Source organism: Monodon monoceros, unplaced genomic scaffold, assembly GCF_005190385.1.
Source record: "Monodon monoceros isolate NGI ecotype Baffin Bay Population unplaced genomic scaffold, NGI_Narwhal_1 Super_Scaffold_6, whole genome shotgun sequence".
Lineage (NCBI taxonomy): Eukaryota > Metazoa > Chordata > Mammalia > Artiodactyla > Monodontidae > Monodon > Monodon monoceros.
In genome coordinates this window covers 8,806,911-8,832,384 of record NW_021703783.1, presented here as the reverse complement: position 1 = coordinate 8,832,384, position 25,474 = coordinate 8,806,911, and the positions used below count along the sequence as shown (strand labels likewise).

The 25,474-nt window shown below is 38.6% G+C and overlaps 1 protein-coding gene across 2 annotated transcripts in view; it reads left to right on the top strand.

Annotated features, from left to right (window-relative positions):
- The window catches only part of LRP6 (LDL receptor related protein 6), a 174,365-nt gene that overhangs the window by 121,771 nt on the left and 27,120 nt on the right, over positions 1 to 25,474 (top strand). For both annotated transcript variants that reach the window (XM_029204998.1, XM_029204999.1), the window contains 8 exons: positions 4,010 to 4,226; positions 5,327 to 5,616; positions 6,913 to 7,139; positions 9,325 to 9,509; positions 10,141 to 10,467; positions 17,281 to 17,483; positions 19,428 to 19,639; positions 20,512 to 20,702. In XM_029204998.1, the coding sequence (XP_029060831.1) occupies positions 4,010 to 4,226; positions 5,327 to 5,616; positions 6,913 to 7,139; positions 9,325 to 9,509; positions 10,141 to 10,467; positions 17,281 to 17,483; positions 19,428 to 19,639; positions 20,512 to 20,702 (1,852 nt within the window). The remainder of the gene's footprint in view (positions 1 to 4,009; positions 4,227 to 5,326; positions 5,617 to 6,912; positions 7,140 to 9,324; positions 9,510 to 10,140; positions 10,468 to 17,280; positions 17,484 to 19,427; positions 19,640 to 20,511; positions 20,703 to 25,474) is intronic.

Sequence of the window (25,474 nt, the reverse complement as noted above, 5' to 3'; positions counted from 1 at the left end):
TTTTCTCACTGTGGCTTTCAGTTGCATTCTTTGCCCATTATCTAAATTCATAGCTAATAAGCTATCTTTGTTTAAGTTGTTAATTTCTCAAAATGAACAAACAAGAATGTTGCAGGACACATAACTGAAAGAGGAGAGTTGGTTGATCCTGTAATATTTTTGAAGTAGAAATTTAGATTTTATTTTTAAAAAGAAGTTCAGTATTAGGTCACTAGTGTATGCTTTTAGATCAGCAAATCAATTTTAATGGGAAGCCAATACTGGAGCACAGTGATCAGCAAAATCAGTATTCGTTTATTAAACGCAGGATAATAATTGATTTAAGATAATACTGAAATGAGGAATAAGGTAAAAGCAGACACGTTTTACTATACTATACGCTTGTAAGAACGTATTATTTTAGAGTTCTGTAATACAGAATGTTTAGCACTCTGTGTTAGATGCTCTCTGATAGGATGCTGAACTCCTCCCCCTAATGGAGAAGATAGGTTTCCTGTTAAGTATATGACATTTTAGATGAGGTAGCAGTACATTTTCTGGTAGATGCAGTGGGAAATATTGCAGTAGAAACTGATGAGACTTTAGACTAGAACTTTACATATTTGTAATTTTTCTGCATAAGGTAATATTAAAGCCTTAAGACTCGATGGGCCTGTTGAAAGGTGTTTTATATACAGAGAACAACTCAGGAAATCTTGGAACATATCCAGCCAGGTTTGAAAAAGGAAAGAGGAACCAGGGAGATGAAGAGATAGAAAGCAGATTGTGCAGAAGAGCACAAGAGCAGAGAAGAACAGAAAAGTAGTCACTGATCATTTTCAGTAGTCATTTGAGCCGAGTCACGGATTGTCAGCCAGTTGTAGGGAGGTAAGGGAATGAATGGTAAGGGGTGGAGGCAGCAGCTACAGATCATTCAGAGAACATGGCAGCAAAAACAGAATCATTCAGCTTTTAAACAGTGTCTCTCTGAAATGGTGGAAACTGTGTTAAAGGCAGAAAAGAAGGACCTTATGGAGAGGGAGAAATTGGAGATCCTGGGAAGGAAGGACATAGTATTGGGAGGAAATTCTTGCAAGGAGGGTAGAGGAAGATACCAGAGTCAAGAGAGAATCTCCGTATTAGGGTGGAGGCAAAAGGACAGAGTTTTAAAATAAGCTTCTCCCACCTAAAATAATGACTATTCTAAATTATGTCTAATAAAGGTAAAATTTTCACCCTGATCAGAGTTTCCAGGCAGTAATAAAATGGGGCCAGAAATTCTTTCTTGGGGCTCTGCTTTTAGGAGGGATCAGGAAGATATCCATTCTCTAAAAGTAGGCAGTAGTATGCATTTTCACATGGATTTAAAATTTGGGCAAGAATACCTTTCATTCATTCACATGGCTAAGCTAGGATCTGAGGATAAGAACTGTTATATAAATTTTTATTTCCATTTTTACTAAGGTTTCTTGACTGTCGTAGGTCTTAGGAAACCTGTCTCCTTTTAAAGTTTTTTTGTTTTATTAAATAAATTTATTTATTTATTTATTTATGGCTGCGTTGGGTCTTCGTTGCTGCGTGCGGGCTTTCTCTAGTTGTGGCGAGCGGGGGCTATGCTGCATTGCGGTGCACGAGCTTCTCATTGCGGTGGCTTCTCTTCTTGCAGAGCACGGGCTCTAGGCACACGGGCTCAGTAGTTGTGGCTTGCGGTCTCTAGAGCGCAGGCTCAGTAGTTGTGGCGCACAGGCTTAGTTGCTCCGCGGCATGTGGGATCTTCCCGGACCAGGGCTCGAACCCACGTCCCCTGCATTGGCAGGTGGATTCTTAGCCACTGCGCCACCAGGGAAGTCCCTCCTTTTAAAAATTATTTAACAAATATTTATTGAGTTCTCTGCCAGGCTCTTTAATAGTAGCTGTGAAAGACATAAATAGATGAATTAGGTTCCTGCTATTCTAGAGATTATATCCTAGTTATATATGAAAACAGATTATCAACCCTTTTTCTCTGCTTAGTCATTTTACTCTTAAACACCAAAGTAATTTTAAGATAAACCGTAGACATCATAAAATATATCCAGGAATGGTCTGTTGCAAGAAAATGTGAATGTAAAAAAGCTAAACTCATGTCTCAAGCAGAAATTATTAACTCTAAAAAGTGTGTAATGTTAGGAGTTGGAGTAGTATTTAATTCTTTTTAACTATGTTTTTGACTTTTAAAAAACATTATATTTAAATATAGATTTATTCAGTTGGCTTAATAGAAGTCCTCTTGTATCTAATATGAACAGGTAAACATCCAACTAATATAATCTCTCTTCCATCAGATATAAATCAAATATTTATTGATATTTGCAAGTGAAGATACAAGAATATGGCACAATTTTGCTCAATTTTTAAGTATTTTGCTTCCAAGGTTTGGATGTTTGGGGAAGGTCAGCAAGTGTTTTAAAATTTTTAGAGAGGAGAGATAAAGATATTTGCTTGTCATTCCATCTAGGCATCACAGTATTAACTTACATGGAATATAATTTATGAATAAAAAACTAATACTTGTGTAAGATTATGCCTGGTACTTCTTTTTAGGTGGGTGTTTGCATGTACATGTTATTAGTAACAGAATAACATTTTTGAAGGCTGATTTGCCTGGTACACAGGCCACTTTAAATGATAGAAATGTTCTCAGATGAGGACTTGGAAGTTGGTGCTTTAGAATACTTCCTCTGTCTTTTAGAACAGAAGATTAGTACATGTTTCTGCAACGTCAGAGACAGATAAGACGCCTAGGGAAATTGCTGATGTTTACAATGAAAATGTCAGAATGAATTTAATAATGTTGCTATAGCAGGGGTCCCCAGCCCCGGGCCATGGACCAAGAGTGGTCCGTGGTCTGTTAGGAACCCGGTTGCACAGTAGGAGGTGAGCCGAGCGAAGCTCCATCTGTATTTACAGCTGCTCCCCATTGGTCGCATTACTGCCTGAACTCCGCCTCCTGTCAGATCAGCGGCGACATTAGATTCTCATAGGAGCGCGAACCCTACTGTGAACTGCACATGTGAGGGCTCTAGGTCGCAAATACAGATTATCATTAGCAGAGAGGTTTGACTGCACACAGACCATAATAAATCAGTTGCTTGCAGACTCATATCAAAACCCTGTCAGTGAGTGGCAAGTGAAAACAAGCTCAGGGCTCCCACTGATTCTGCATTATAGTGAGCTGTATAATTATTTCATTATATATTTCATATCATATTACAATGTAATAGTAATAGAAATAAAGAGCACAATAAATGTAATGTGCTTGAATCATGCTGAAACCATCCTCCTCCACGCAGTCCGTGGAAAAATCGTCTTCCACGAAACTGGTCCCTGGTGCCAGAAAGGTTGGGGACCGCTGTGCTGTAGGGTAGTTGGAAAGAGCTGATACATCCTAGTTACTTGAAACTTAGTTGCAGAGAGAGTATCTAGAGTGGTTTTTTTTTTTTTTAAACAAAAACAATGAAATAAAAAATACACTAAATAGAAGGAGTTCTAAAAAAGACATCAGCTCTGGTTACAAGCTGTGTAACCTTATTTGAATCTTAGTTTCCTTAGATGTCAAACAGGCAAAACTCTCAGGATAATATAAAATATGTTATAAAACACAATATGTAATAAAATAATATGTGCAAAGGTACACTATAATTTGAAAACAGATGTACAAGCAAACTTAAGGCGATAATATTGTACTTTTAATTTTTACACAGTCATTTAGTAGAGGAGGTGCCTACTAAATCTAATGTTGCCGGAATTTTTAGAAGGAAGGGTAATAAAAGACTGGGGAAATAGAGGTAAGATATGAGCCCACATTGAGTCTTTGAAATCCTTCTCATTAAATCAACATGTTGTCACTTTGTGAGAGCATTGTAACAGGAGTAACTAAGATGACACTTGGGTTTTGATGTAGGCATAGTTGGCTTTGTCATTTTTACATACGTTTGAAGAATAAGTACACATCTTTTCCTCTTCCTTCTCTTTAAACTTAAACTTGAAGGTTATGAATACCGATGGGACTGGGAGACGAGTGCTAGTGGAAGACAAAATTCCCCACATATTTGGGTTTACTTTGTTGGGTGACTATGTTTACTGGACCGACTGGCAGAGGCGTAGCATCGAAAGAGTACACAAACGAAGTGCAGAGCGGGAAATCATCATAGACCAGCTCCCTGACCTCATGGGCCTGAAGGCCACAAATGTTCATCGAATCATTGGTAAGTAATTCCACAGTTCTCTTAGAGATTGAACGAGGAATGAGAAAAGATAGAGACAGTCAGCAGCTTGTAAAGTCAGCAGTGTAAATTGTTGATGTTTTGAGGGGATATACATAAATTCTTTGTGGTACAAGTACTTTTTTCTCAAAGTCTGATACCTTTTACATCATATGCCATGGTGTCTTATAGTGGCTAAGGAAGACAGTAAACAGCTTTTAGACAATTATCTTCTTTCTCAGGGACTATCATTCCATTTCCTTCCACCTCCCTACTGTCAAACCCTAAATGTAAGAACCAGAGAAATTAGATAAATGTCCCAGGGAAAATACTCCAAATCACTTTCTTCTTTTGGTTCCTGAAACCTCCAAACATATTTTCAGCATATCACCAAGTTCAGTGATATTTGGGGATGACCTAGTGCTGGGCACCATGTAGATGGTCCCTGAATAATTTTGGAATCAAGAACTTTCTTTAAAGTTGTTTATCTGGAAACAAATGAGAGCTTTAAGTTATCAGGTTGATTGGCAGGAATAACCTTTTAAATGTTGGCTTAGTACTCTGCCTACATAGTTTGAATCGAAGGGCTAAACTTAACACACACACACACCCCTTCATGAAAAGAATTTCTACTGTATGAATAATGCAGTTTACTTAAAGTTTACTGTGGGTACAAAGGAAAGTATTTTTGTCATACCTCTATTCCCAGTTGATCAGCACAAGAGTTTTGACCTGCTCCGTTTTCAACCTGGGCCAGTTCAGCACTCCTTAGGCAGCCTGGTAGTGCCCACTCCTGGGAGGTCACCATACTGATGCCAACTTAATCGGATACCCAATCAGCATAGAGCATTACCGATCCAAACTCTTGGGCTCAAGCCATCCTGCTTCCGAGTAGCTGGGACTATAGGCCTGCACAACTGTGCCTGGCCTTTTATTCCCTGTTAACCCTCACAGTGCATGTCTATGAGATTACAACTGAAACTCTAGATTTGGGAGCAAACATAATCCTTGGTCTTTGTGAAACAAATGCTTAGTCACTTTAAATTGAAAATGTGTTGATTGTATCAATGCGTGTGTCCTTCTGTGCCCTTTTATAATTTTAGGTTCCAACCCCTGCGCTGAGGAGAATGGGGGATGTAGCCATCTCTGCCTCTATAGACCTCAGGGCCTTCGCTGTGCCTGCCCCATTGGCTTTGAACTCATCAGTGACATGAAGACCTGCATTGTCCCAGAGGCTTTCCTTTTGTTTTCACGGAGAGCAGATATCAGGAGAATTTCTTTGGAAACTAACAATAATAACGTGGCCATCCCGCTCACTGGTGTCAAAGAAGCTTCTGCTTTGGATTTTGATGTGACAGACAACCGAATTTACTGGACTGACATATCACTCAAGGTTAGCAAAAGAACTGGAATATTAAAACTGGGGGCTAAAAGGGAGAGCGTCTAGGGTTTCTGACTCTTCGTGCTATTATCAACTTTCCTCATTACTTAATAGGCAGAGTTCTACAAAAACACTTAACTTTTTAAAGGAAGTCGAGGGAAAGGCCCATTCAGTATTTTTTATTAAGTATGTTTTAGTGCAAGATACTTTGCTTGAGCGTTCTAAATCTGCAAGACATAATCTTCCTCTACTTTGTTCTGTTTGAATTTAATGAGTGACATTTTCTTCAGTTAGAGAGTAAGCAATTGTATGCTTCATATAAATGGCTTATAGAGACTTGACTCTAAATTTATTAAAAAAAATTTTGGGGCGCCTGACTGAGGTAGAAAATGGCAATTATGAGTTATAGCATACCTTTTTTTTCCCCCCTAGAGTAAATATTGAAAAGCACATTGAGTCAATAAGGAGGAGCTCTTAACCGGAAAATCTGGAGAATAAGCTTTCCTTCTTCCAGATTGTTTTGGACTTGTTTTAGATAACTTGTGTAAAATTTTGTCTCATGTGCAAAAATCATGGAATGTTAGAGCCAGAGTTGGATTCTAATGGTGTTCAGTAAAATCTGTTAAATGAGTGAATAAATGCTTTATCTTGGCTTTTATTGTGTGGGCTTGTAAGTTTCCTCATCTTGAAAATAGCAATAATGTCTATCTTGCAGGGCTGTTGTAAGGATTAAATCAGAAAATATATGTACACAAAGTACTTAGAATGGTACTTGCCATGAAGTAGCAGCTATTATTAATAGCTTGAATTATGACGGTTTTAATTTTTAGGGGATTCAAAGCTACAGTGGTAATGGTATGATAATAGTCACATGCACTTCTGTAAGGTATCAATATAAGGTTGTTGAGATCTTCAGTTGACACGGTGACATGGCCTACTCTCAAGCACCCTCAGGAAGCTGACTACCAGTTAAAAGTCTACAACATTCTGGTCACGTCTTTTTCACTTGATTACTAATAAATTTTACAAGAATAGTCATTCCACTGTTCTACTAGAATAAATTTCTGGTCCTTAAAAATTTCAAAACTTTCTCCCTGAATTGGCAATAAAACTTGAGGTCACAGTTGCATTTATTAGAGATTGACATCATTTTTTTTCTTTGCTCATAAAATATGTGAATTGTATTGAGAAACTATGCCTCTGGCTCTTCTGGATCCTCCCACCCAACGAAAACCAAACCATACATTCCTTCTGGATGGTGTTTTGTACTTAAGCCCTGTGACTTTTTTGTTAATCTTATTTTTGCAGACCATCAGCAGAGCCTTTATGAATGGCAGTGCACTGGAACATGTGGTAGAATTTGGCTTAGATTATCCAGAAGGCATGGCAGTAGACTGGCTTGGGAAGAACTTGTACTGGGCAGACACAGGAACAAATCGAATTGAGGTATCAAAGTTGGACGGGCAGCACCGACAAGTTTTGGTGTGGAAAGACCTAGATAGTCCCAGAGCTCTTGCATTGGACCCCGCTGAAGGGTAAACAGCTTTTTGTATGCATTCTTTGCAACTGCATTGTTCATGGCCAAGTTATGGATTATATTCTTGATGTCTTAAATAATGCTTATTAGGAATTTGACAAGTCAACCATAGACAGGCTTTATCTTAAAACCATTAGTTGAGATTTCACTGATTTAGAATTAATAATTACTAGCTAAATTTGACTTTTGTCATCATTAACATTGGGTGAAAAAGATTAGTGAGGGCTTCCCTGGTGGCGCAGTGGTTGGGAGTCTGCCTGCCGATGCAGGGGGCGCGGGTTCGTGCCCTGGTCCGGGAAGATCCCACATGCCGCGGAGCGGCTGGGCCTGTGAGCCATGGCTGCTGAGGCTGTGCGTCCGGAGCCTGTGCTCCGCAATGGGAGAGGCCACAACAGTGAGAGGCCCGCGTACCGCAAAAAAAAAAAAAAGTGAACTGGATTAATAATTAAATATTAATGATATACTTATATACTAAGTAGACAGCCTTTTTAAAGGTGTCATCAAGTCTGTATTTGCTTGCACTCTCTCCCAAGTTACACCAGATTCCAAACCTATGAAAGTAAACCCACTGAAATAATGTGTGCTAGGAAATAACTGCATTTTACAAGCTCCATTCTAGAATGTTTGTTAATTCAAAAATGGACAATTAGTTTGATTATTATTATAAACTTGGGGAAACTTTGATATTAAACAGTGAACTTTCTGATAAACAATTTTTTTTACAACGTGACATGTTTTTCAATGGTAAATGATCCTTCTTACATGATTTAGCAAGTTTTAAAAAGCCGGCATCTAAGAAATCTGAAATGTGAAGAATAACTCCATTTTAAAAAGCAGAAGTTAACAGTGTGAACATACCAACATATTTACTATAGCCGTAATGAAAAATAGTTTCCCTGAATCAGTCAGTTCCATGGTTAGCTTGTTAGCCATGTAGTTAAGAAGGTCATACTGAAAGCACCCACTCTGTGCTGACGTGTTGTGATTGGGTTATGGTGATTTTTATTCTAAACATTAGTTACCAGACATATTTAGTAGTTGGGACGAAGTACTCTAGTTTATGTGGCTGCTGGCAACTGTGAAATTTCTCCCACAGTTGTTTTCTCTTGGGCTCTCGGGGTGTGCACGTGCCTGTCAGCTGACAAGTACAAATGCAAACAAAGACCGAGACAACTTCAGTTTTCAGAAAACCATGTTCATACATTGCTACCAAATCAACCATCAGCTAACAGGCTGATGAGTGAATATCTCCCATGGGTATTTGATGAGACCTGGCATGTGGAGAACATTCCTACTCCCAGTATTCAGAGTGTCTTGAAACTAGCACTACTAGTTCAGCTGAAAGGGCATTTGGCTAAGGATTAGCTTCTAGTTTTAGCGCTGCCATATGACTGGCTTGAAGACATTAGACAAATCAGTCACACTTTTAGTGCCTTGGCCTCCTCATATGTAAAACACCTATACTGTTGAGCTGCTCTAAGGTTAAGGTGAAGAACTCAAAAGAGTACAACAAAAGCAAAAGAGTGTTCTAAAATTTCACAGGGGTTGTAGTAATAGTGTTCACTGACCAGCTGACACATTAAGGGGTGGTTCGTTGCTCTTACACGTCGCAGTGTGTTACCTTGGACCATGTGACCAAATACATTTTCAAACTTTGCTTTTAAATTTCAGTGTTTTTTTTAAATTTTTTAATTAAAGGCTATTAATTTTTACCCTTGATGTACTGCTGGAACTTAGTTTGGGGGAGAGTTGATGACACAAATTGAAAAGTTTAAAAATTCGAATTACTTGTATTCAGAAATACATATATTTTGTTCTGAAGTGAATCAGGTTCTGAGACCAGAGCTTTAATTCTTTGCTAACTTCTTGAATATTAGTTTTATAAATGCAGTGCTGCAATAAGGAAATCATTGGTTTGTTTCCAGTTCCTAGGTTTTGGATGGAACAAATTCATTGGAAAGACTAAGGAAAGCTGACTCACTTCCTTTTTAGGATATGAGAAAAAATATTTAGTTGAGGCTGCCAGTATTCTTGAAAAAAATTATAGCTATGATTTTGCTTTACCAATTTCCTTGACTTAATGTATATTTTCTTTAAATTCATTTAGTTACTGTGCATGAATATGATCCTTTCTCCCAAATAGTCAAAAGTGTAATGTTAAGTATCCACTGTTTTGAATTTAGATTTATGTATTGGACTGAATGGGGTGGAAAGCCTAAGATAGACAGAGCTGCCATGGATGGAAGTGAACGTACTACATTAGTTCCAAATGTGGGGCGAGCAAATGGCCTAACTATTGATTATGCTAAAAGGAGGCTTTATTGGACAGACCTGGACACCAACTTAATAGAATCTTCAAATATGCTTGGTAAGCTGTACTCCTTTTTGTTCAGACAGATAGTATATAATCCTTTCTGTGCAGAAGTCAGTGGCTGCTGTTTACCATAGGTTAGATACTATTAATAAAACTTCATATGAATGTCTAGGTTCTTCCTCTGTCTCACACTGTATCCTATTTATTAATAGTGGCCCAGGTACTTGGATTCATATCTCTTTAATATGTGGAAATTTCATTACTGTTGGGCTTATAATGGAATTTATAACACCCTGGGTATTCCTGAAGTGACTTTTTGTACCAGTAAAATACAATATATGTATTTTCATCCTTTTTTGGAAGGAAAAATAGTTGAACTATAGACCTTTATGGAGGGAAAATAAGACCACAATCAAAATAGACCATTTACAGGAGCTTAAAAAAACTCAGTGATTTGTAGCAAGAATATTAGTTTGAGGCATGGGGTCAGACTGCAGGTGGGTTGATTTCAGAGGACCAGTCTGGTTTAAGAATTGCTTTTAAAGGAATTCTTCTGTTTTAAATTGCTTACAAAAGTAATGTTTTATATGTTAACATTTTATTTTATTTTTGCCAACAAGACTCTTACATTCTCACATATTTCATCTCTCTGCTTCTCCCCTTTCTACTGCCTTTCTGAAAACAGGACTCAACCGTGAGGTTATAGCAGATGACTTGCCTCATCCTTTTGGCTTAACTCAGTACCAAGATTACATCTACTGGACGGACTGGAGCCGACGCAGCATCGAGCGTGCCAACAAAACCAGTGGCCAAAACCGCACCATCATTCAGGGCCATTTGGATTATGTGATGGACATCCTCGTGTTTCACTCCTCTCGGCAGGCAGGGTGGAATGAGTGTGCTTCCAGCAATGGGCACTGCTCCCACCTCTGCTTGGCAGTGCCAGTTGGAGGTTTTGTTTGTGGATGCCCTGCCCACTACTCTCTTAATGCTGACAACAGGACTTGTAGTGGTAAGCTGCATTTCCCCCCCCAAAGCAATCTAGAATTAGAGGAGAAAGCAGGATTTTGAAAACACTGTAGTTCATGTTCTTTCTAGAGTAAAAAGTTGTAGAGGTCCAGAGTTGATCATTTGTTTAATAAAAGGGAAGGACTAAATGTGGAAAAATGCAAGTTTTTGTTACTTTTATTTGTTTGGTGCTAACTAGATGTTATGGAAAAATTGATACTATAGAAAAAGTAAGTCTTTTATCCTTGGGGATTAAATATGTATTGAAAAATGTGCATAGCTTCTTTGAGAGACAGCAGACAGCACATATGTGTGCTATACATACTTATTCATGATAAAGGAAGGGAAGAACAGTACAAACAGTACAACAAAGAGAATCTACAAAATACAGTCTCCTTGTCCTTTGAAGTTCATAGAATAGGCTAAAGATGAAGAATTTAAGTGTGTAAGAGGCCAGGCAGAAAATGCTATAAGTAAATTTAGCTCAGTATGAAACAGTAAATAGATGGGGAAGGAAAACTAGAGAGCACATGCTCTGAACATAGTGAGTGGTCGCTACTTACTTCTAGCTGATGTTACCAGCTCTTCTCAGATTCACATGCACACAGAGACACACACACATACAGTGCTAAGAACACCAAAACACAGTGTGCCACAGAAGATTGTTGGCTTGGGGAGTCCTGATTTATGATTCAGGTGTGCGTGAACGCCCATGTCTTGGTGGATAGACAAGAACAAATTGGTAGATATGATAAATAGATCAGAAAAAGTAGATTCGTGGGAGAGAAGTAGGGTATGGTTCACTAAGTTAGAAGGTAACAAAATTGCTGTAGGATATTGGATATAGTGAACTATTGAAATTACCTTATTCTGTGCCTGAAAATATAGGAGGTCACATAGGAAAGGATCTAGTCTGTTCTGACACAAGACTTCAGCTCTGAAAAAGAAAGAACATCAGTTTATAGTTTAATGATTTGGCATCTCTGTCACATGTAAGTTTTGTGTTTTACCAAAGCAAGTCTCATACATTTTTTAAGCCTTATTTTTTCTCATTTGTACAATGGGAATAATAATAGTAATTAACTTGTAGGGTTGCTATGAAAATTGAATAAGATATAATAACATGATTTGATTGCTGTGGAGAATGGATTTGAGGAGGAAAATTAAGTGGTTGCAGGGCAGTCAGACTCTTGTGATAATGCAGGTCGACTTAGATGGGGCTGGTGGCCGTCGTGATGGAGAGACGTTGATGGGTTCAAGGTATATTTTGAAACTAGAATGAACAGAACTTGTTAATGAGTTGTATATGAGGAAGAATAAGAGGGAGGAAGCAAGGATGACTCATAGATTTTTGGTGTGAGCAGTTAAGTAGATAGTAAATGGGGAGGATTCGTTTTCAAAAAGAATTAAAAAATAATTTTAGGTTTGTATTGATTTTCCTATGGAAAGTAGAACTATTAAATAGGTAATTGTAGGGACTTCCCTGGTGGTGCAGTGGTTAAGAATCCACCGCCAATGCAGGGGACATGGGTTCGAGCCCTGGTCCGGGAAGATCCCACATGCCGCGGAGCAACTAAGCCCGTGAGCCACAACTACTGAGCCTGCGCTCTAGAGCCCGCGTGCCACAACTACTGAGCCTGTGCTCTAGAGCCCGCGTGCCTAAAGCCCGTGCTCTGCAACAAGATAGGCCACCGCAATGAGAAGCCTGCGCACTGCAACGAACAGTAGCCCTCACTCACTGCAACTAGAGAAAGCCCGTGTGCAGCAACGGAGACCCAACGCAGTCTTAGATAGATAGATAGATAGATAGATAGATAGATAGATAGATCAACAGAGACCCAACGCAGCCAGAGATAGATAGATCAGTCGATCAACAGAGACCCAATGCAGCCATAGTTAGATCGATAGATAGGAAGATAGGAAGAAAGAAAGGAGGGAGGGAGGGAGGGAGGGAGGAAAGAAAAGAAAGGAAAGGAAAGGAAAGAAAGGAAGGAAGGAAAAGAAAGAAAGAAAGAAAGAAATTGTATAGAAGAATCCATAGCTCAGGGAGATGTTAGAGGTATTAATTTTAGAAATGCCAGCATGTATTTAAAATAGGTACTTAGGGAGAAGGTATAGACCTGGGGTCAGCAAACTTTTTCTTTAAAGAGCCAGAGAGTAAATATTTAGGCTTTGTGAATCCTATAGTCTCTCTCACACCTATTCAGCTCTGAACATTTCAGTGTGATAGCGGCCATAGATGTTACATTTTTTAAATGTGGCTCAATTCTGATAAACTTTATTATAAAAACAGGCAGCAGGCCAGATTTACCTTGTGGGCCATAGTTTGCAAACTCTAGTGTGGTGAAAAGAAGGGGTCTGGTAACCTCAGGAACTCTGGTTGAGGAGAGAAAGCTCGCAGTGGACACAGAAAAGCAGCAGCGAGAAGGGCCAGAGGAGAACCAGAAGATAGTGACACAGAAGACAAGAGAGAAGATTGTTTGAAAATAGAACTGTGTTAATGCTGTTGACAGGTTGAGTAAGGTGAGGCCTAAAATAGTATCCATTGGATATTTGGATGAGGTGGTTATTAGTAACCCTGAAAAAAGTAATTTCAGGGAGGTAATGGTGAAAGATGGGAATAGATCAACAAGTGAATGGAGAAAAGGAAGGGCTGGTAGTGTATGTGTTATGTAGACATCTTTTTTAAGAAGTTTAACTTTGGAAGGAGAAAATGGGGGTAATAAGTGATGGAGACAGAAGAATAGGGAAAGACCTTTTGAGGTCATTATTGTTTGGGCTGATTTTACCAGTGTGTGCTAGTTGGTGAGTGAAGGTCTTGAGAAATCAGTGCTGAGTGTCTCTAATGTCTGTCTTTGGCTCTTTCTGAGATGATTGGCAGTGTTTCAAGAGGCTTCCTGTTGCGTGTTCTTTTTATAATGAGTACTATTTAATATTTGTGCACAGATGTATTAGATTCCAAAGCAGATTACAAGAGAAGTTTAACACAAAGTACTTGCCCTCAGAAAGTTTTCTAACATTGTGTAATTTACTCCTAGACCTGTGTTTCAAAAGCTAAATCAGATCATGTTGTTACTCTGCTCAAAACCTCCCATTTCACACAGAGTGAAAACCTAGTTCTTATAATGGCCTACAAGTTCCTGCATGATCTGTACCCCACATTTTGCACACACACCCCCCCCCCCCCGCTTTGCTTCTCTAACCTCAGCTTTTACCATTCTCTCTCTTGCTCTCTCCATGGCAGCCACACCAGCCTCATTGCTGTTTTCAAATATGCCAGTTACTCCTACTTCAGGACTGTTATACTGCTTATTTCCTCTACTTGGAATGTTCTTCCTTCAGATATTGGCATGGATATACTTCACCTCCAAGTCACTGCTTAATTGTGACCTCCACAGTGAGACCTGCCCTGCCCAATTTAAAATTGCAAGTCATCCTTCCACCCTATCTAACATTGCCAGTGCCCCTTACCTGCCATTTTTCTTTTTCCTGTGACACTTAAGCACTCTCTGATATACTGTATAATTTATACACTCTATTATGTATATACTATAGCCTCTTTATTATGCTTATTACTTGTTATCTGTTTACTGGGATATAAGCTCCATGAAGCAGCATTTTTTTCCTGTTTTTCCACTGATGTATCTTAGGTGCCTAAAACAGTGTTCGGTAAATAGTAGTCATTCAAGAAATCATTGTTAAATAGAAGAATGAAGAAGCAGGACAGGATTTGGAAAAACATGTGCTCTTCCATTCAGCAGCAGCTTTGTGACCTGGGAAAAATTACTTAACCTTTCTGAGCCTTTCTTTAGAAATTACTTAACCGTTCTGAGTTTGCTCACCTATAAAATGGAGTAATTTGGGGGATTGGATGACATCTGGTATGATGTGTGACATCTTGGAGTTCCTAAATAAATGCTTGTTTCTTTTCTTTCCCAGTTTTCTGAAATAATTTTATTTCCTTACTTTCAAAATCATGGCTACAGGGCTGTCCTTAGTTATCATCATCTCATGCTTGTTTCTTCATTTGTTTACTCATTTATTCTTTCAATGAATATTTACTGAACACCTGATCCACACTGGGCATCATTTGAGCCAGTGAAGAATGTAGCACTGAATAAAATAGACATTAATCCCTGCCCTCATGGAGCTTACATTTCAGTGGGACAGATAATGAACTAAATAAGTAAACTCTGTCATGAGTTAGATGGAGATGAGTGTTATGGAGAAAATTAAGAGCAAGAAAGGGTGGGTAAGAGGATCACAGTGTTAAATAGGGTCATGAGAGAAGTCCTGACTGTAAAAGTGACACTATGTCCGGAACTGAAGGAGGTGAGGAAATGAGCTATGCTGGATATCTGGGAGAAGACCTGTCAAGCAAAAGGGAATAGCAAATGCAGAGGCCCTAGGGGGAAGCATGTCCGGCATATTAGAGGAACACCTAGGAGGCCAGTGTCTCTGGAACACAGTGAATAGAAATTAAGTCAGAGAGGAAACAGGAGGCCAAATTGTGTAATCCCTTGTTCAGTACTGAAGTGGTTGGCCTCTATGGAACCTCTGTGCAAATTGGGAAAAGATGTTTCCTCTGGGCAGATGCAGCTGCATAGGTGCTTGACTTGGCTAATGAAGTGTGGACTGGACTTCAGTCCCTACTTGGTGCCTTTGGCACAATGCACAAATGGCACAGTCAGACATGGTGGGCTTGGCCTTGTCATTTATGCTGTTCTTATACCAGAGTAATACCTTTCTTTAAGCTTTGGGTGAACACTTGTGTCTTCAGAGGAGAGCTGAAGAGCTTCCTCCTACATCATCCTCCAACTTCTGCGTGTGGCTGGCTGTCTTCCTTGTGGGAATGCAAAACAGAGACAACCTCATAGGACAGTTTTGAAAGCATTCTGCAGGAGATGAGGGAGTGGTGGTTAGAGGTTACATAAATTAGGATGGATTTAGGCTTACAGAATTGCATATTCTTTGTCACTTTTGTAAATAAGTCAAAACATCAGCTTCCTCTTAGAAATATTGAGCCAGTTGTAATCATTAATGTCATCCATAGACTTTGAAACAAGCATTTATTTGGAGCCATATTTGGCTTTGTCTTAATCTACATTTCTAGAAAACCTAATCGTGGAATCTTATTAAAGGTTAAAACTTGACTCAAAAAAAAAAAAGTACCCAATGAAACATACTTGGAGCCAAATATATATTTGATTATTTCCCAGGCAGGAAAAGTTGACACCTAAAACTGTGGGGTCTTTCTTCTAAGTTTCATTGTATGTCTTAGTATAAGCGATGCTTATTTTGTTGGAAATTTAGAATTCAGAACTTTTTTTTTCTATTGTCTTGATTTACAAGAATGTAGTACTGCCAAAAAAATAATTCTTTAAAAAAAAAAAAAATGGGAAACTTGTTAACTACTCTGTTGTGACCTGTATTCTTACTGCTTAAGGCATGGCTTCTACTAAAACTGCTGAAAGTTGTTAAATCAATATGTTATGGACTCCAGGTAATGGAGAGTTCCAGTGGGATCATTGGAATACTTTCTAAATCTTCCAAGCTAGGTATGGACTTTTAGCCAGTGAGGAACTCAAAGCCGAATTTCAGTGTTGTGAATACCAAGTTTCTTTGTGAGAACCAGTGAATTTCTTTGGGATTTAAGCCAGTATACATTTGGGTGTAAATGTAAAGTCAACCAGGGAACCACAAGTAATGGAGCTGTGAAGAATGGGGTTTAAGGGGCAATAAAGCAGGGAGTTCTGTCTTGGCCATTTATGTTTATATCCCTGAGAAGGACAAAATTCTCCTGGATTTAGGTGGTGACTGAGCAACGTGTAATTACAGAATTTTTACATATATTTTAAATGAAGATTTAAAAAATGCTATTAGACTTTGAAGTTTTTGGTAGCAGTGCCAGATGCTATCCTTTTCTAGATTAGAGATGCAGAGGCCTAGTCCCTGGGAAAGGGAAATATTGTCTCTGTTGCATTTTCCCATTTCATAAATTTAGGGCATCAACTTAAGTGTGTTTTTTATTTTTTTTACTGGCTCCCTCTCCTTGCAACCCACTATGCAAAATATTGAGCCTATATCTGCAACCAGTGAGGGTTGGTTTGAATCCTACTAATACCAAGTTTATTACTGCTACTACTGATAATAATAAACAGTAGTTATTTTTACTTGACATTTACATAATGCCTTACAATTTTTTGTTGAGGTATGATTGCCATAATGCCTTACAGTTTTTAAAGTATTTACACATATGTTGTAAAATTTTTATAGCAACTCAATGAGCAGGACAACATAGCTATGACCTTATTTTAGAGTTGAGTAGATTTTGACCCAGAGAGGTTTAGGGCCTTAGTTAAGGTCAAGTGACTAAACAGTGTGAGAAGTGAGACTAAAACCAATCTTGAAGTTTCTTCTTTGACCTATGGATACCCAGGCTTCCTTCCACCTACAAGAATTGGTTATGGAGGAGTTAGGATTATTTACTTGGCAGACAGGAGAATTTTGTCTATCTCTATTAAATGCTTCATTAAAATCAAGTGTCCTATGATACCGCTGTGGACAAGACAGAGAAAAAGTGCCTAGTTGGCTGTTATCATGGGGTAAATTCATAACTGGTTTGGTAACCAGAGTGCCGATCAGTGTTACCTCTAAGAGAGTTTCTGGAGGCATTCCAAAGGGTTTTATCTCAACCTTACCTTTTCAACATACATGTCTGTTTTGTATGAGATACAGACAACAGGCTGATCAAATCTTTGAGTGATACAAGACTTAGGGTAACTATGTTTCCTATCTGCTTTTTTCTTTCTTTAAGCTCCAACTACTTTCCTGCTCTTCAGTCAAAAGAGCGCCATCAACCGCATGGTGATTGATGAACAGCAGAGCCCTGACATCATCCTTCCTATCCACAGCCTTCGGAATGTCCGGGCCATTGACTATGACCCACTGGACAAGCAACTCTATTGGATTGACTCACGACAAAACATGATCCGAAAAGCACAAGAAGATGGCAGCCAGGTAATTCAGGGCTGCATTCAAAATCCAGTTCTTCTGCCTAGTAATTGGACCAGCCAACCATCCTATTTTACTTAAGTCTTGACTCCGCTTGTGTGTGTGTGTAAAACTGAAATTCTGAACCTAGCAGCTTTTTTCCCTCCTAATGATATTTGAGTAAACAATTGTTTGATAATTCTATTAGAATGAAGATTGTGTTGTATTAAAATAACTTATGCTCATATATTAGTATGACTGTCAGTGCCACCTGTATCATTTATATAGTTTTTTTTTTTAAAATTCCATTTACATGGAGTGTTGGAAACTTTGAAATCAAATACACACTTGGTTCTGATCTCAGCTTTGTCACTCACTAGGATTCTTATGAACTTTTTAGCTGAAAGGAATGTAAAAGCACATAGCCCATTACCACATAGTGGGCACTCAGTAAATAATAGTTCTATTACTAGTTAACTATTATTTAAAAGGTTCAGAGGATGGGAAACATAAAACACAGTCTCAGTAAAATTACATCTAGGATGTGTTATCATTAGTCTAATCTTTTTTTGTTTTTGTTTTGGTAACTATTATTTGGTGACTATGGGATAGGAATGAAAATATTATCAACATGTCTTATCTGTGCTTACATTCTAGTCATGATTTACATACCACTGTCCATAATTCTTTGCTTTCTTTCTGTGTCCAAGCAGTATTAGACCGGGATTACTATAAATAATTATTTGTCGTTTTCCTTTTAACAGTAATGTTAAGTTGCATTTTTAATGCATTAAAATTTAGGGAGATTAGATTACTTATTTTTCATGTCTTATCTGACAAGAGCAAGGAGATAGTGTATTTAGGGCTGCCGAGGATCATTTAGGGGTATAGTTGTAGTGGTATACTACAGGTGCACTTTACACGGTGTAGGCCAGGACCAATAGGCTGATAACTAGTTGATAGAAATTATAGCTGTTATACAGCTGAGGACATAGCAAATAAATGAGAGCCTTATTAAGGAGTGTTACCTCAGGGATGCCGAGTAAATAAAATATAGTTTATTCAGATAAAACAGATTAACAGAGCCTCTCTTTTTGCTTGGCTTTGTTTAAAAAAAAATTGGGGGGGGGGTTAGATTTGAGGATTAGAGAAGGACATGACTGATAGATGTGGTTTGTAGCCCTGACTAATTGCTATTGTCTCTAGAGCAGAGTTTCTCAACTTCCACACTGTTGACGTTTTTGGCTGGATAATTCTCTGTGTGGAGGTCTGACGTGTACGTCATAGGATATTTAGCAGCATCCCTGGCCTCTCCCCACTAGAAGCCAGTTACAATCTCATAGGCGTGACAATCAAAAATGGCTCCAGGGCTTCCCTGGTGGCGCAGTGGTTGAGGGTCCGCCTGACGATGCAGGGGGTGCGGTTCCTGCCCCAGTCAGGGGAGGATCCCGCATGCCGCGGAGCGGTTGGGCCCGTGAGCCATGGCTGCTGAGCCTGCGCGTCTGGAGCCTGTGCTCCGCAGCGGGAGAGGCCACAACAGTGAGAGGCCCGCGTACAGCAAAAAAAAAAAAAAAAAAAGTCTCCAGACATTGGCCAGTACCCCTGGTGGAGGCGTTTGCAAATGCAGAATCGCCCCGGTTGAGCACCACTGCTTTAGAGTTATTTCTAGAGTGTGGTTCTAGCAGCAGTTGTCTCTGGTTTACAGGGACAGCTGCCACCTTCTCACTCTCATTTCTGATCAGTGCACTATCAGCTTCTTAGAGCGACCAGTGTGGCCTCAGCTCGCTCTACGGCTTTATGTTGTAACAACCAAAGGGAACATTTGAAATGTTCACTAAGAAATGTCGCTTGAGACTTGAGAGTTCCTTCTCAGGTGTGTGACCACATAAGTATAAGTATTGTGAGTGGTCTCCTCGGAGCTATCTGGCTTGGAATCCAATTTTCTGTGTGTGTTTCTTTTTTCTCCCTTAGGGCTTTACAGTGGTTGTGAGCTCAGTTCCGAATCAGAACCTAGAAATACAGCCCTATGACCTCAGCATTGATATTTATAGCCGCTACATCTATTGGACTTGCGAGGCCACCAATGTCATTAATGTAACAAGATTAGATGGGAGATCGATTGGAGTGGTGTTAAAAGGCGAGCAAGACAGACCTCGAGCCATTGTGGTAAACCCAGAAAAAGGGTATGTTACTAAGGTGGCATCTGAAACCCTCATCAGCCTTCCTTTTCAGCCCATGTATATTCTTGCTTTCTCTGATTTTACTGTCTAGAATTTCCTTCCTTAGTCACTACTGCTTTAATTCTAATTTCTACCCATACCTCTAGGACTGTTTGAACTGTAACATCCTCCGTGAAGTTTCCCTTGATTTGCCCCACCCCCAGCTAGATGTGACATTCTCCTCTCTCAAATACCCACCGCTCTATGTCTGTACCTCTCTAGTTATACTTAGTCCTTACCAATTTACCTTATACTTAATTGTTTTTCAGTCTTATGTTTTCTACTAGATTTTAGGTTCTTTTATGATAAGAACTAATATGCCTTTCATTTAATATAGAGCTTTGCATTTAATAAATTATACTTACTTGAATCTGAATGAATGATAAGGAATTCAGCAGGGAAAGTGGCTTACTTCAAAGGAGTTACAGGAAAGAGATGAACTATAGAAGTTAAATAAAAGATTCATATATGACTTATTTTCAGTTATGAAATAGACTAATAGAGAAGAAAGTTAAAATTTTGTGTCCAAATCTCTCTGATTACTGCTATTTTCTTTTATTTATTGTATTGTATTATTCCAAAAGCATAAGGCTGCCTGTATCTAACACTTTGTTTTATTAATTCCTTAAAGTTAGCTCCCTAAGAACTTCTGTGTACCCTGTGTTACTATTATTGAAATTCATATATCCCATGACCTTCAAAAAAAATGTTTTAAAACATTTAAAATAAGATTTAAAAATATTATTTTACTTCCTTTTGTCTTAATCAACAGCAATATTCTCACTTTGTGTGATTTCTTACTTTGGTAAACTTATAGTTTCCTCCTTTCTCTTCAGGTATATGTATTTTACCAATCTTCAGGAAAGGTCTCCCAAAATTGAACGAGCTGCTTTAGATGGAACAGAACGGGAGGTCCTCTTTTTCAGTGGCTTAAGTAAACCAATTGCTTTAGCTCTTGATAGCAGATTGGGCAAACTCTTTTGGGCTGATTCAGATCTCCGGCGAATTGAAAGCAGTGATCTCTCAGGTACCCAAGAAATGTGTTTCCTTATTTTGATTTGAGTTATTGAGATGATTCACCAATAGCATTTGTATTTTCCTTCTATTGTATTATTTTTGTACACATTTCTTTACAGTTTTATTCACTAAGAATAGTCAGCATCACGTTGGTTGGGAAGCACTTTTTCTTTAACCATCAACATGATTACTCCATTTTTATGTAATAACTTGCGAATTTTCTTGATTTGGGCTCCATAAATAATATGTTTCTAATGCATCTCTTCTCCTTTTCTAATTCTTCTGCTCTACTTTGTCTTATCTCTGGCCTGAATTCTAGCCTATGATTAGTCTCCTGCCTGCTGATTTTTCCCCCCTGAAAGTTTACACACTGTTCCTAAATTAATTTTCTGAAGCATGGTTTCTAATCATGTCACTAACTATACTAAAAAAACCCTTCAGGGTACTCTTAGAACCTGAAGAAAAAAAGTCTGGTTGCATGCTTAAGTTGGTATTTTCCTTTCACAAACTCATCCTCAAACTCAAATGATCTTAAGATTCCTGGTGTGTTTTAATGAAATTAAATAATTTGTTTGTCTTCAAATATACTTTTTACTTTCTCATTTCTCTGTGGTCCTCTCTTTACAATCATGTTTATTCCCCTACCCCCAATTTCTGAAGTCCAGATACTCTGTGTGGTCTCACTAGCGATCAGGAAAATGAAATTAAAGTAATACACTATTTATATCTATCAGAGTCATAAAATATGGTGTTGATTATTCCCAACATTGGCCAGAATGGTAGAAAATGGCATGCTCTCGTACACTTTTGTAGAAGTGGAAATTGGTAGAACCTTTTTGGAGGGCCATTTGCTGGTAAATTTCTCTTTCATATAGCTGTCTTACAGAAACACTGACCCTGTTGTACAACGGTGTTTGCTGAGCATTATTTGTAATAGTCTATCACAGAGAAATACATTCTAGTATATCAGGGGTATGAAATATTACAATCATTCAGTAATTATTACAGTCATTCAGTAGATATGTGTGTACTGACATAGAAGGATGATTTTTAAAATTAAGTTGTATAGCAATGTTTATTAAGATTTAGTTTTATTTAAAATTTAAAACTATATTTTACACACACACACATATAAATACACATACGCACACAAACTATATACTATATATATTGGCAAATTGCCTCCAAAAATGTATGTACCACACACACACACACACACACACACACACACACACACACATATACACACAGACAATATGTATACTATAAACAAAAATATAGGTATTTTTGTATATTCCTTGAGAAATATGCAAACACATAAACCTTGAGAAAGGTATGTAAGGTTAGCATACTAATATGTTAAGAGGACTTATTTCTGTATCATTTAAGTTTTATATTTTTGCATATATGTGTAACTTGTTTAAAATTTTAAGAAATTCTGTCTTTTCAGGTTCAAATGCCTCCCTTCCATTATGCCTTCTTTGATTCTAAACAGTCATGCACTCACTTTGCGTGTGTATGCACCCACCTTGCATAGTATGTTCTTTCCCTTACCTGATCACCTGTACCTCTTATATCCCCTCTCGTTATTTATTATATCAGTGTTATAACTTTTTCTAGTATTTAAGGTGGGTTTTCCCCCTTCTTTCCTTTTCTCGTTTTCTCTTCGTTTATGATGTTTATTTTTTGTTATAGAAACGGCACATGTTTATTAAAGACAGTTTAGCAAATAAAGAAAATCCAAAACACTATCATTATTTATTTTTAAAACATCTTTATTGGAGTATAATTGCTTTACAATGGTGTCTTAGTTTCTGCTTTATAACAAAGTGCATCAGCTATACATATATCCCCATATCTCCTCCCTCTTGTGTCTCACTCTCACCCTCCCTATCCCACCCCTCTAGGTGGTCACAAAGCACCGAGCTGATCTCCCTGTGCTATGCAGCTGCTTCCCACTAGCTACCTATTTTACATTTGGTAGTATGTATTAGTCCATGCCACTCTCTCACTTCGTCCCAGTTTACTCTTCCCCCTCCCCATGTCCTCAGGTCCATTCTCTACATCTGTGTCATTATTCCTGTCCTACCCCTAGGTTCTTCATAACTTTTTTTTTTTTTTTAGATTCCATATATATGTGTTACCATACAATATTTGTTTTTCTCTTTCTAACTTACTTCACTCTGTATGACAGACTTTAGGTCCATCCACCTCGCTACAAATAACTCAATTTCGTTTCTTCTTATGGCTGAGTAATATTCCATTGTATATATGTGCCACATCTTCTTTATCCATTCATCTGTCAGTGGACACTTAGGTTGATTCCATGTCCTGGCTATTGTAAATAGAGCTGCAGTGAACATTGTGGTACATGTCTCTTTTTGATTTATAGTTTTCTCAGGGTATATGCCCAGTAGTGGGATTGCTGGGTCATATGGTAGTTCTATTTTTAGCTTCTTAAGGAACCTCCATACTGTTCTCCATAGTGGCTGTATCAATTTACATTCCCACCGACAGTGCAAGAGGGTTCCCTTTTCTCCACACCCTCTCCAGTATTTATTGTTTGTAGATTTTTTTGATGATGGCCATTCTGACTGGTGTGAGGTGATACCTCATTGTAGTTTTCATTTGCATTTCTCTAATGATTAGTGATGTTGAGCATTCTTTCATGTGTTTGTTGGCTGTCTGTATATCTTCTTTAGAGAAATGTCTGTTTAGATCTTCTGCCCAGTTTTGGATTGGGTTGTTTGTTGTTTTAATATTGAGCTGCATGAGCTGCTTGTAAACAAAAGACTATCGTTATTAATGCTTCTTTTTTTGTCTATTCATATTTTATTGTTTGTTTTTCCACCCTTAATTATGAAATGGTTCCAGCATACAGAAAGTATAGAATTTCTGCCATCCATCTTTGTCAAATCTTAGTGTTTCAACAAATAACACATAAGGGAATCCCCATAAGGTTAACAGCTGATCTTTCAGCAGAAACTCAGCAAGCCAGAAGGGAGTGGCAGGACATACTTAAAGTGATGAAGGAGAAAAACCTACAACCAAGATTACTCTACCCAGCAAGGATCTCATTCAGATTTGACAGAGAAATTAAAAGCTTTACAGACAAGCAAAAGCTAAGAGAATTCAGCACCACCAAACCAGCTTTACAACAAATGCTAAAGGAACTTCTCTAGGCATGAAACACAAGAGAAGGAAAAGACCTACAGTAATAAACCCAAAACAATTAAGAAAATGGTAGTAGGAACATACATATCGATAATTACCTTAAATGTAAATGGATTAAATGCTCCAACCAGAAGACACAGACTGGCGGAATGGATACAAAAACAAGAACCATATATATGCTGTCTACAAGAGACCCACTTAAGACCGAGGGACACATACAGACTGAAAGTGAGGGGATGGAAAAAGATATTCCATGCAAATGGAAATCAAAAGAAAGCTGGAGTAGCAATTCTCATATCAGACAAAATAGACTTTAAAATAAAGACTATTACAAGAGACAAAGAAGGACACTACATAATGATCAAGGGATCAATCCAAAAAGAAGATATAACAATTGTAAATATTTATGCACCCAACATAGGAGCACCTCAGTACATAAGAACAAATACTAACAGCCGTAAAAGGGGAACTCGACAATAACACAATCATAGTAGGGGACTTTAACACCCCACTTTCACCAATGGACAGATCATCCAAAATGAAAATAAATAAGGAAACACAAGCTTTAAATGATACATTAAACAAGATAGACTTAATTGATATTTATAGGACATTCCATCCAAAAACAACAGAATACACATTCTTCTCAAGCGCTCATGGAACATTCTCCAGGATAGATCGTATCTTGGGTCACAGATCAAGACTTGGTAAATTTAAGAAAATTGAAATCATATCAAGTATCTTTTCCAACCACAACACTATGAGGCTAGATATCAATAACAGGAAAAAATCTGTAAGAAATACAAACACCTGGAAGCTAAACAACACACTACTTAATAACCAAGAGGTCACTGAAGAAATCAAAGAGGAAATCAAAATATACCTAGACACAAATGACAGTGAAAACACAATGACCCAAAACCTATGGGATGCAGCAAAAGCAGTCCTAAGAGGGAAGTTTATGGCAATACAATCCTACCTTAAGAAACAAGAGGGCTTCCCTGGTGGTGCAGTGGTTGAGAGTCCGCCTGCTGATGCAGGGGATACGGGTTCGAGCCCTGGTCTGGGAAGATCCCACATGCCGCAGAGCAACTAAGCCCGTGAGCCACAACTACTGAGCCTGCGCGTCTGGAGCCTGTGCCCCGCTACGGGAGAGGCCGTGACAGAGGCCCGCGCACCGTGATGAAGAGTGGCCCCCGCTCGCCGCAACTGGAGAAAGCCCTTGCACAGAAACGAAGACCCAACACAGCCAAAAGTAAATAAATAAATTTTTTAAAAAAAAGAAAGAAACAAGAAACATCTCAAATAAACAACCTAACCTTACACCTAAAGCAATTAGAGAAAGAAAAAAACCCAAAGTTAGCAGAAGGAAAGAAATCAGATCAGAGGGCTTCCCTGGTGGCGCAGTGGTTGAGAGTCCGCCTGCCGATGCAGGGGACACAGGTTCGTGCCCCGGTCCGGGAAGATCCCACGTGCCACGGGGCGGCTGGGCCCGTGAGCCATGGCCGCTGAGCCTGCGCATCCGGAGCCTGTGCTCCGCAACGGGAGAGGCCACAATAGTGAGAGGCCCACATACAGCAAAAAAAAAAAAAAAAAAAAAAAAAAAAA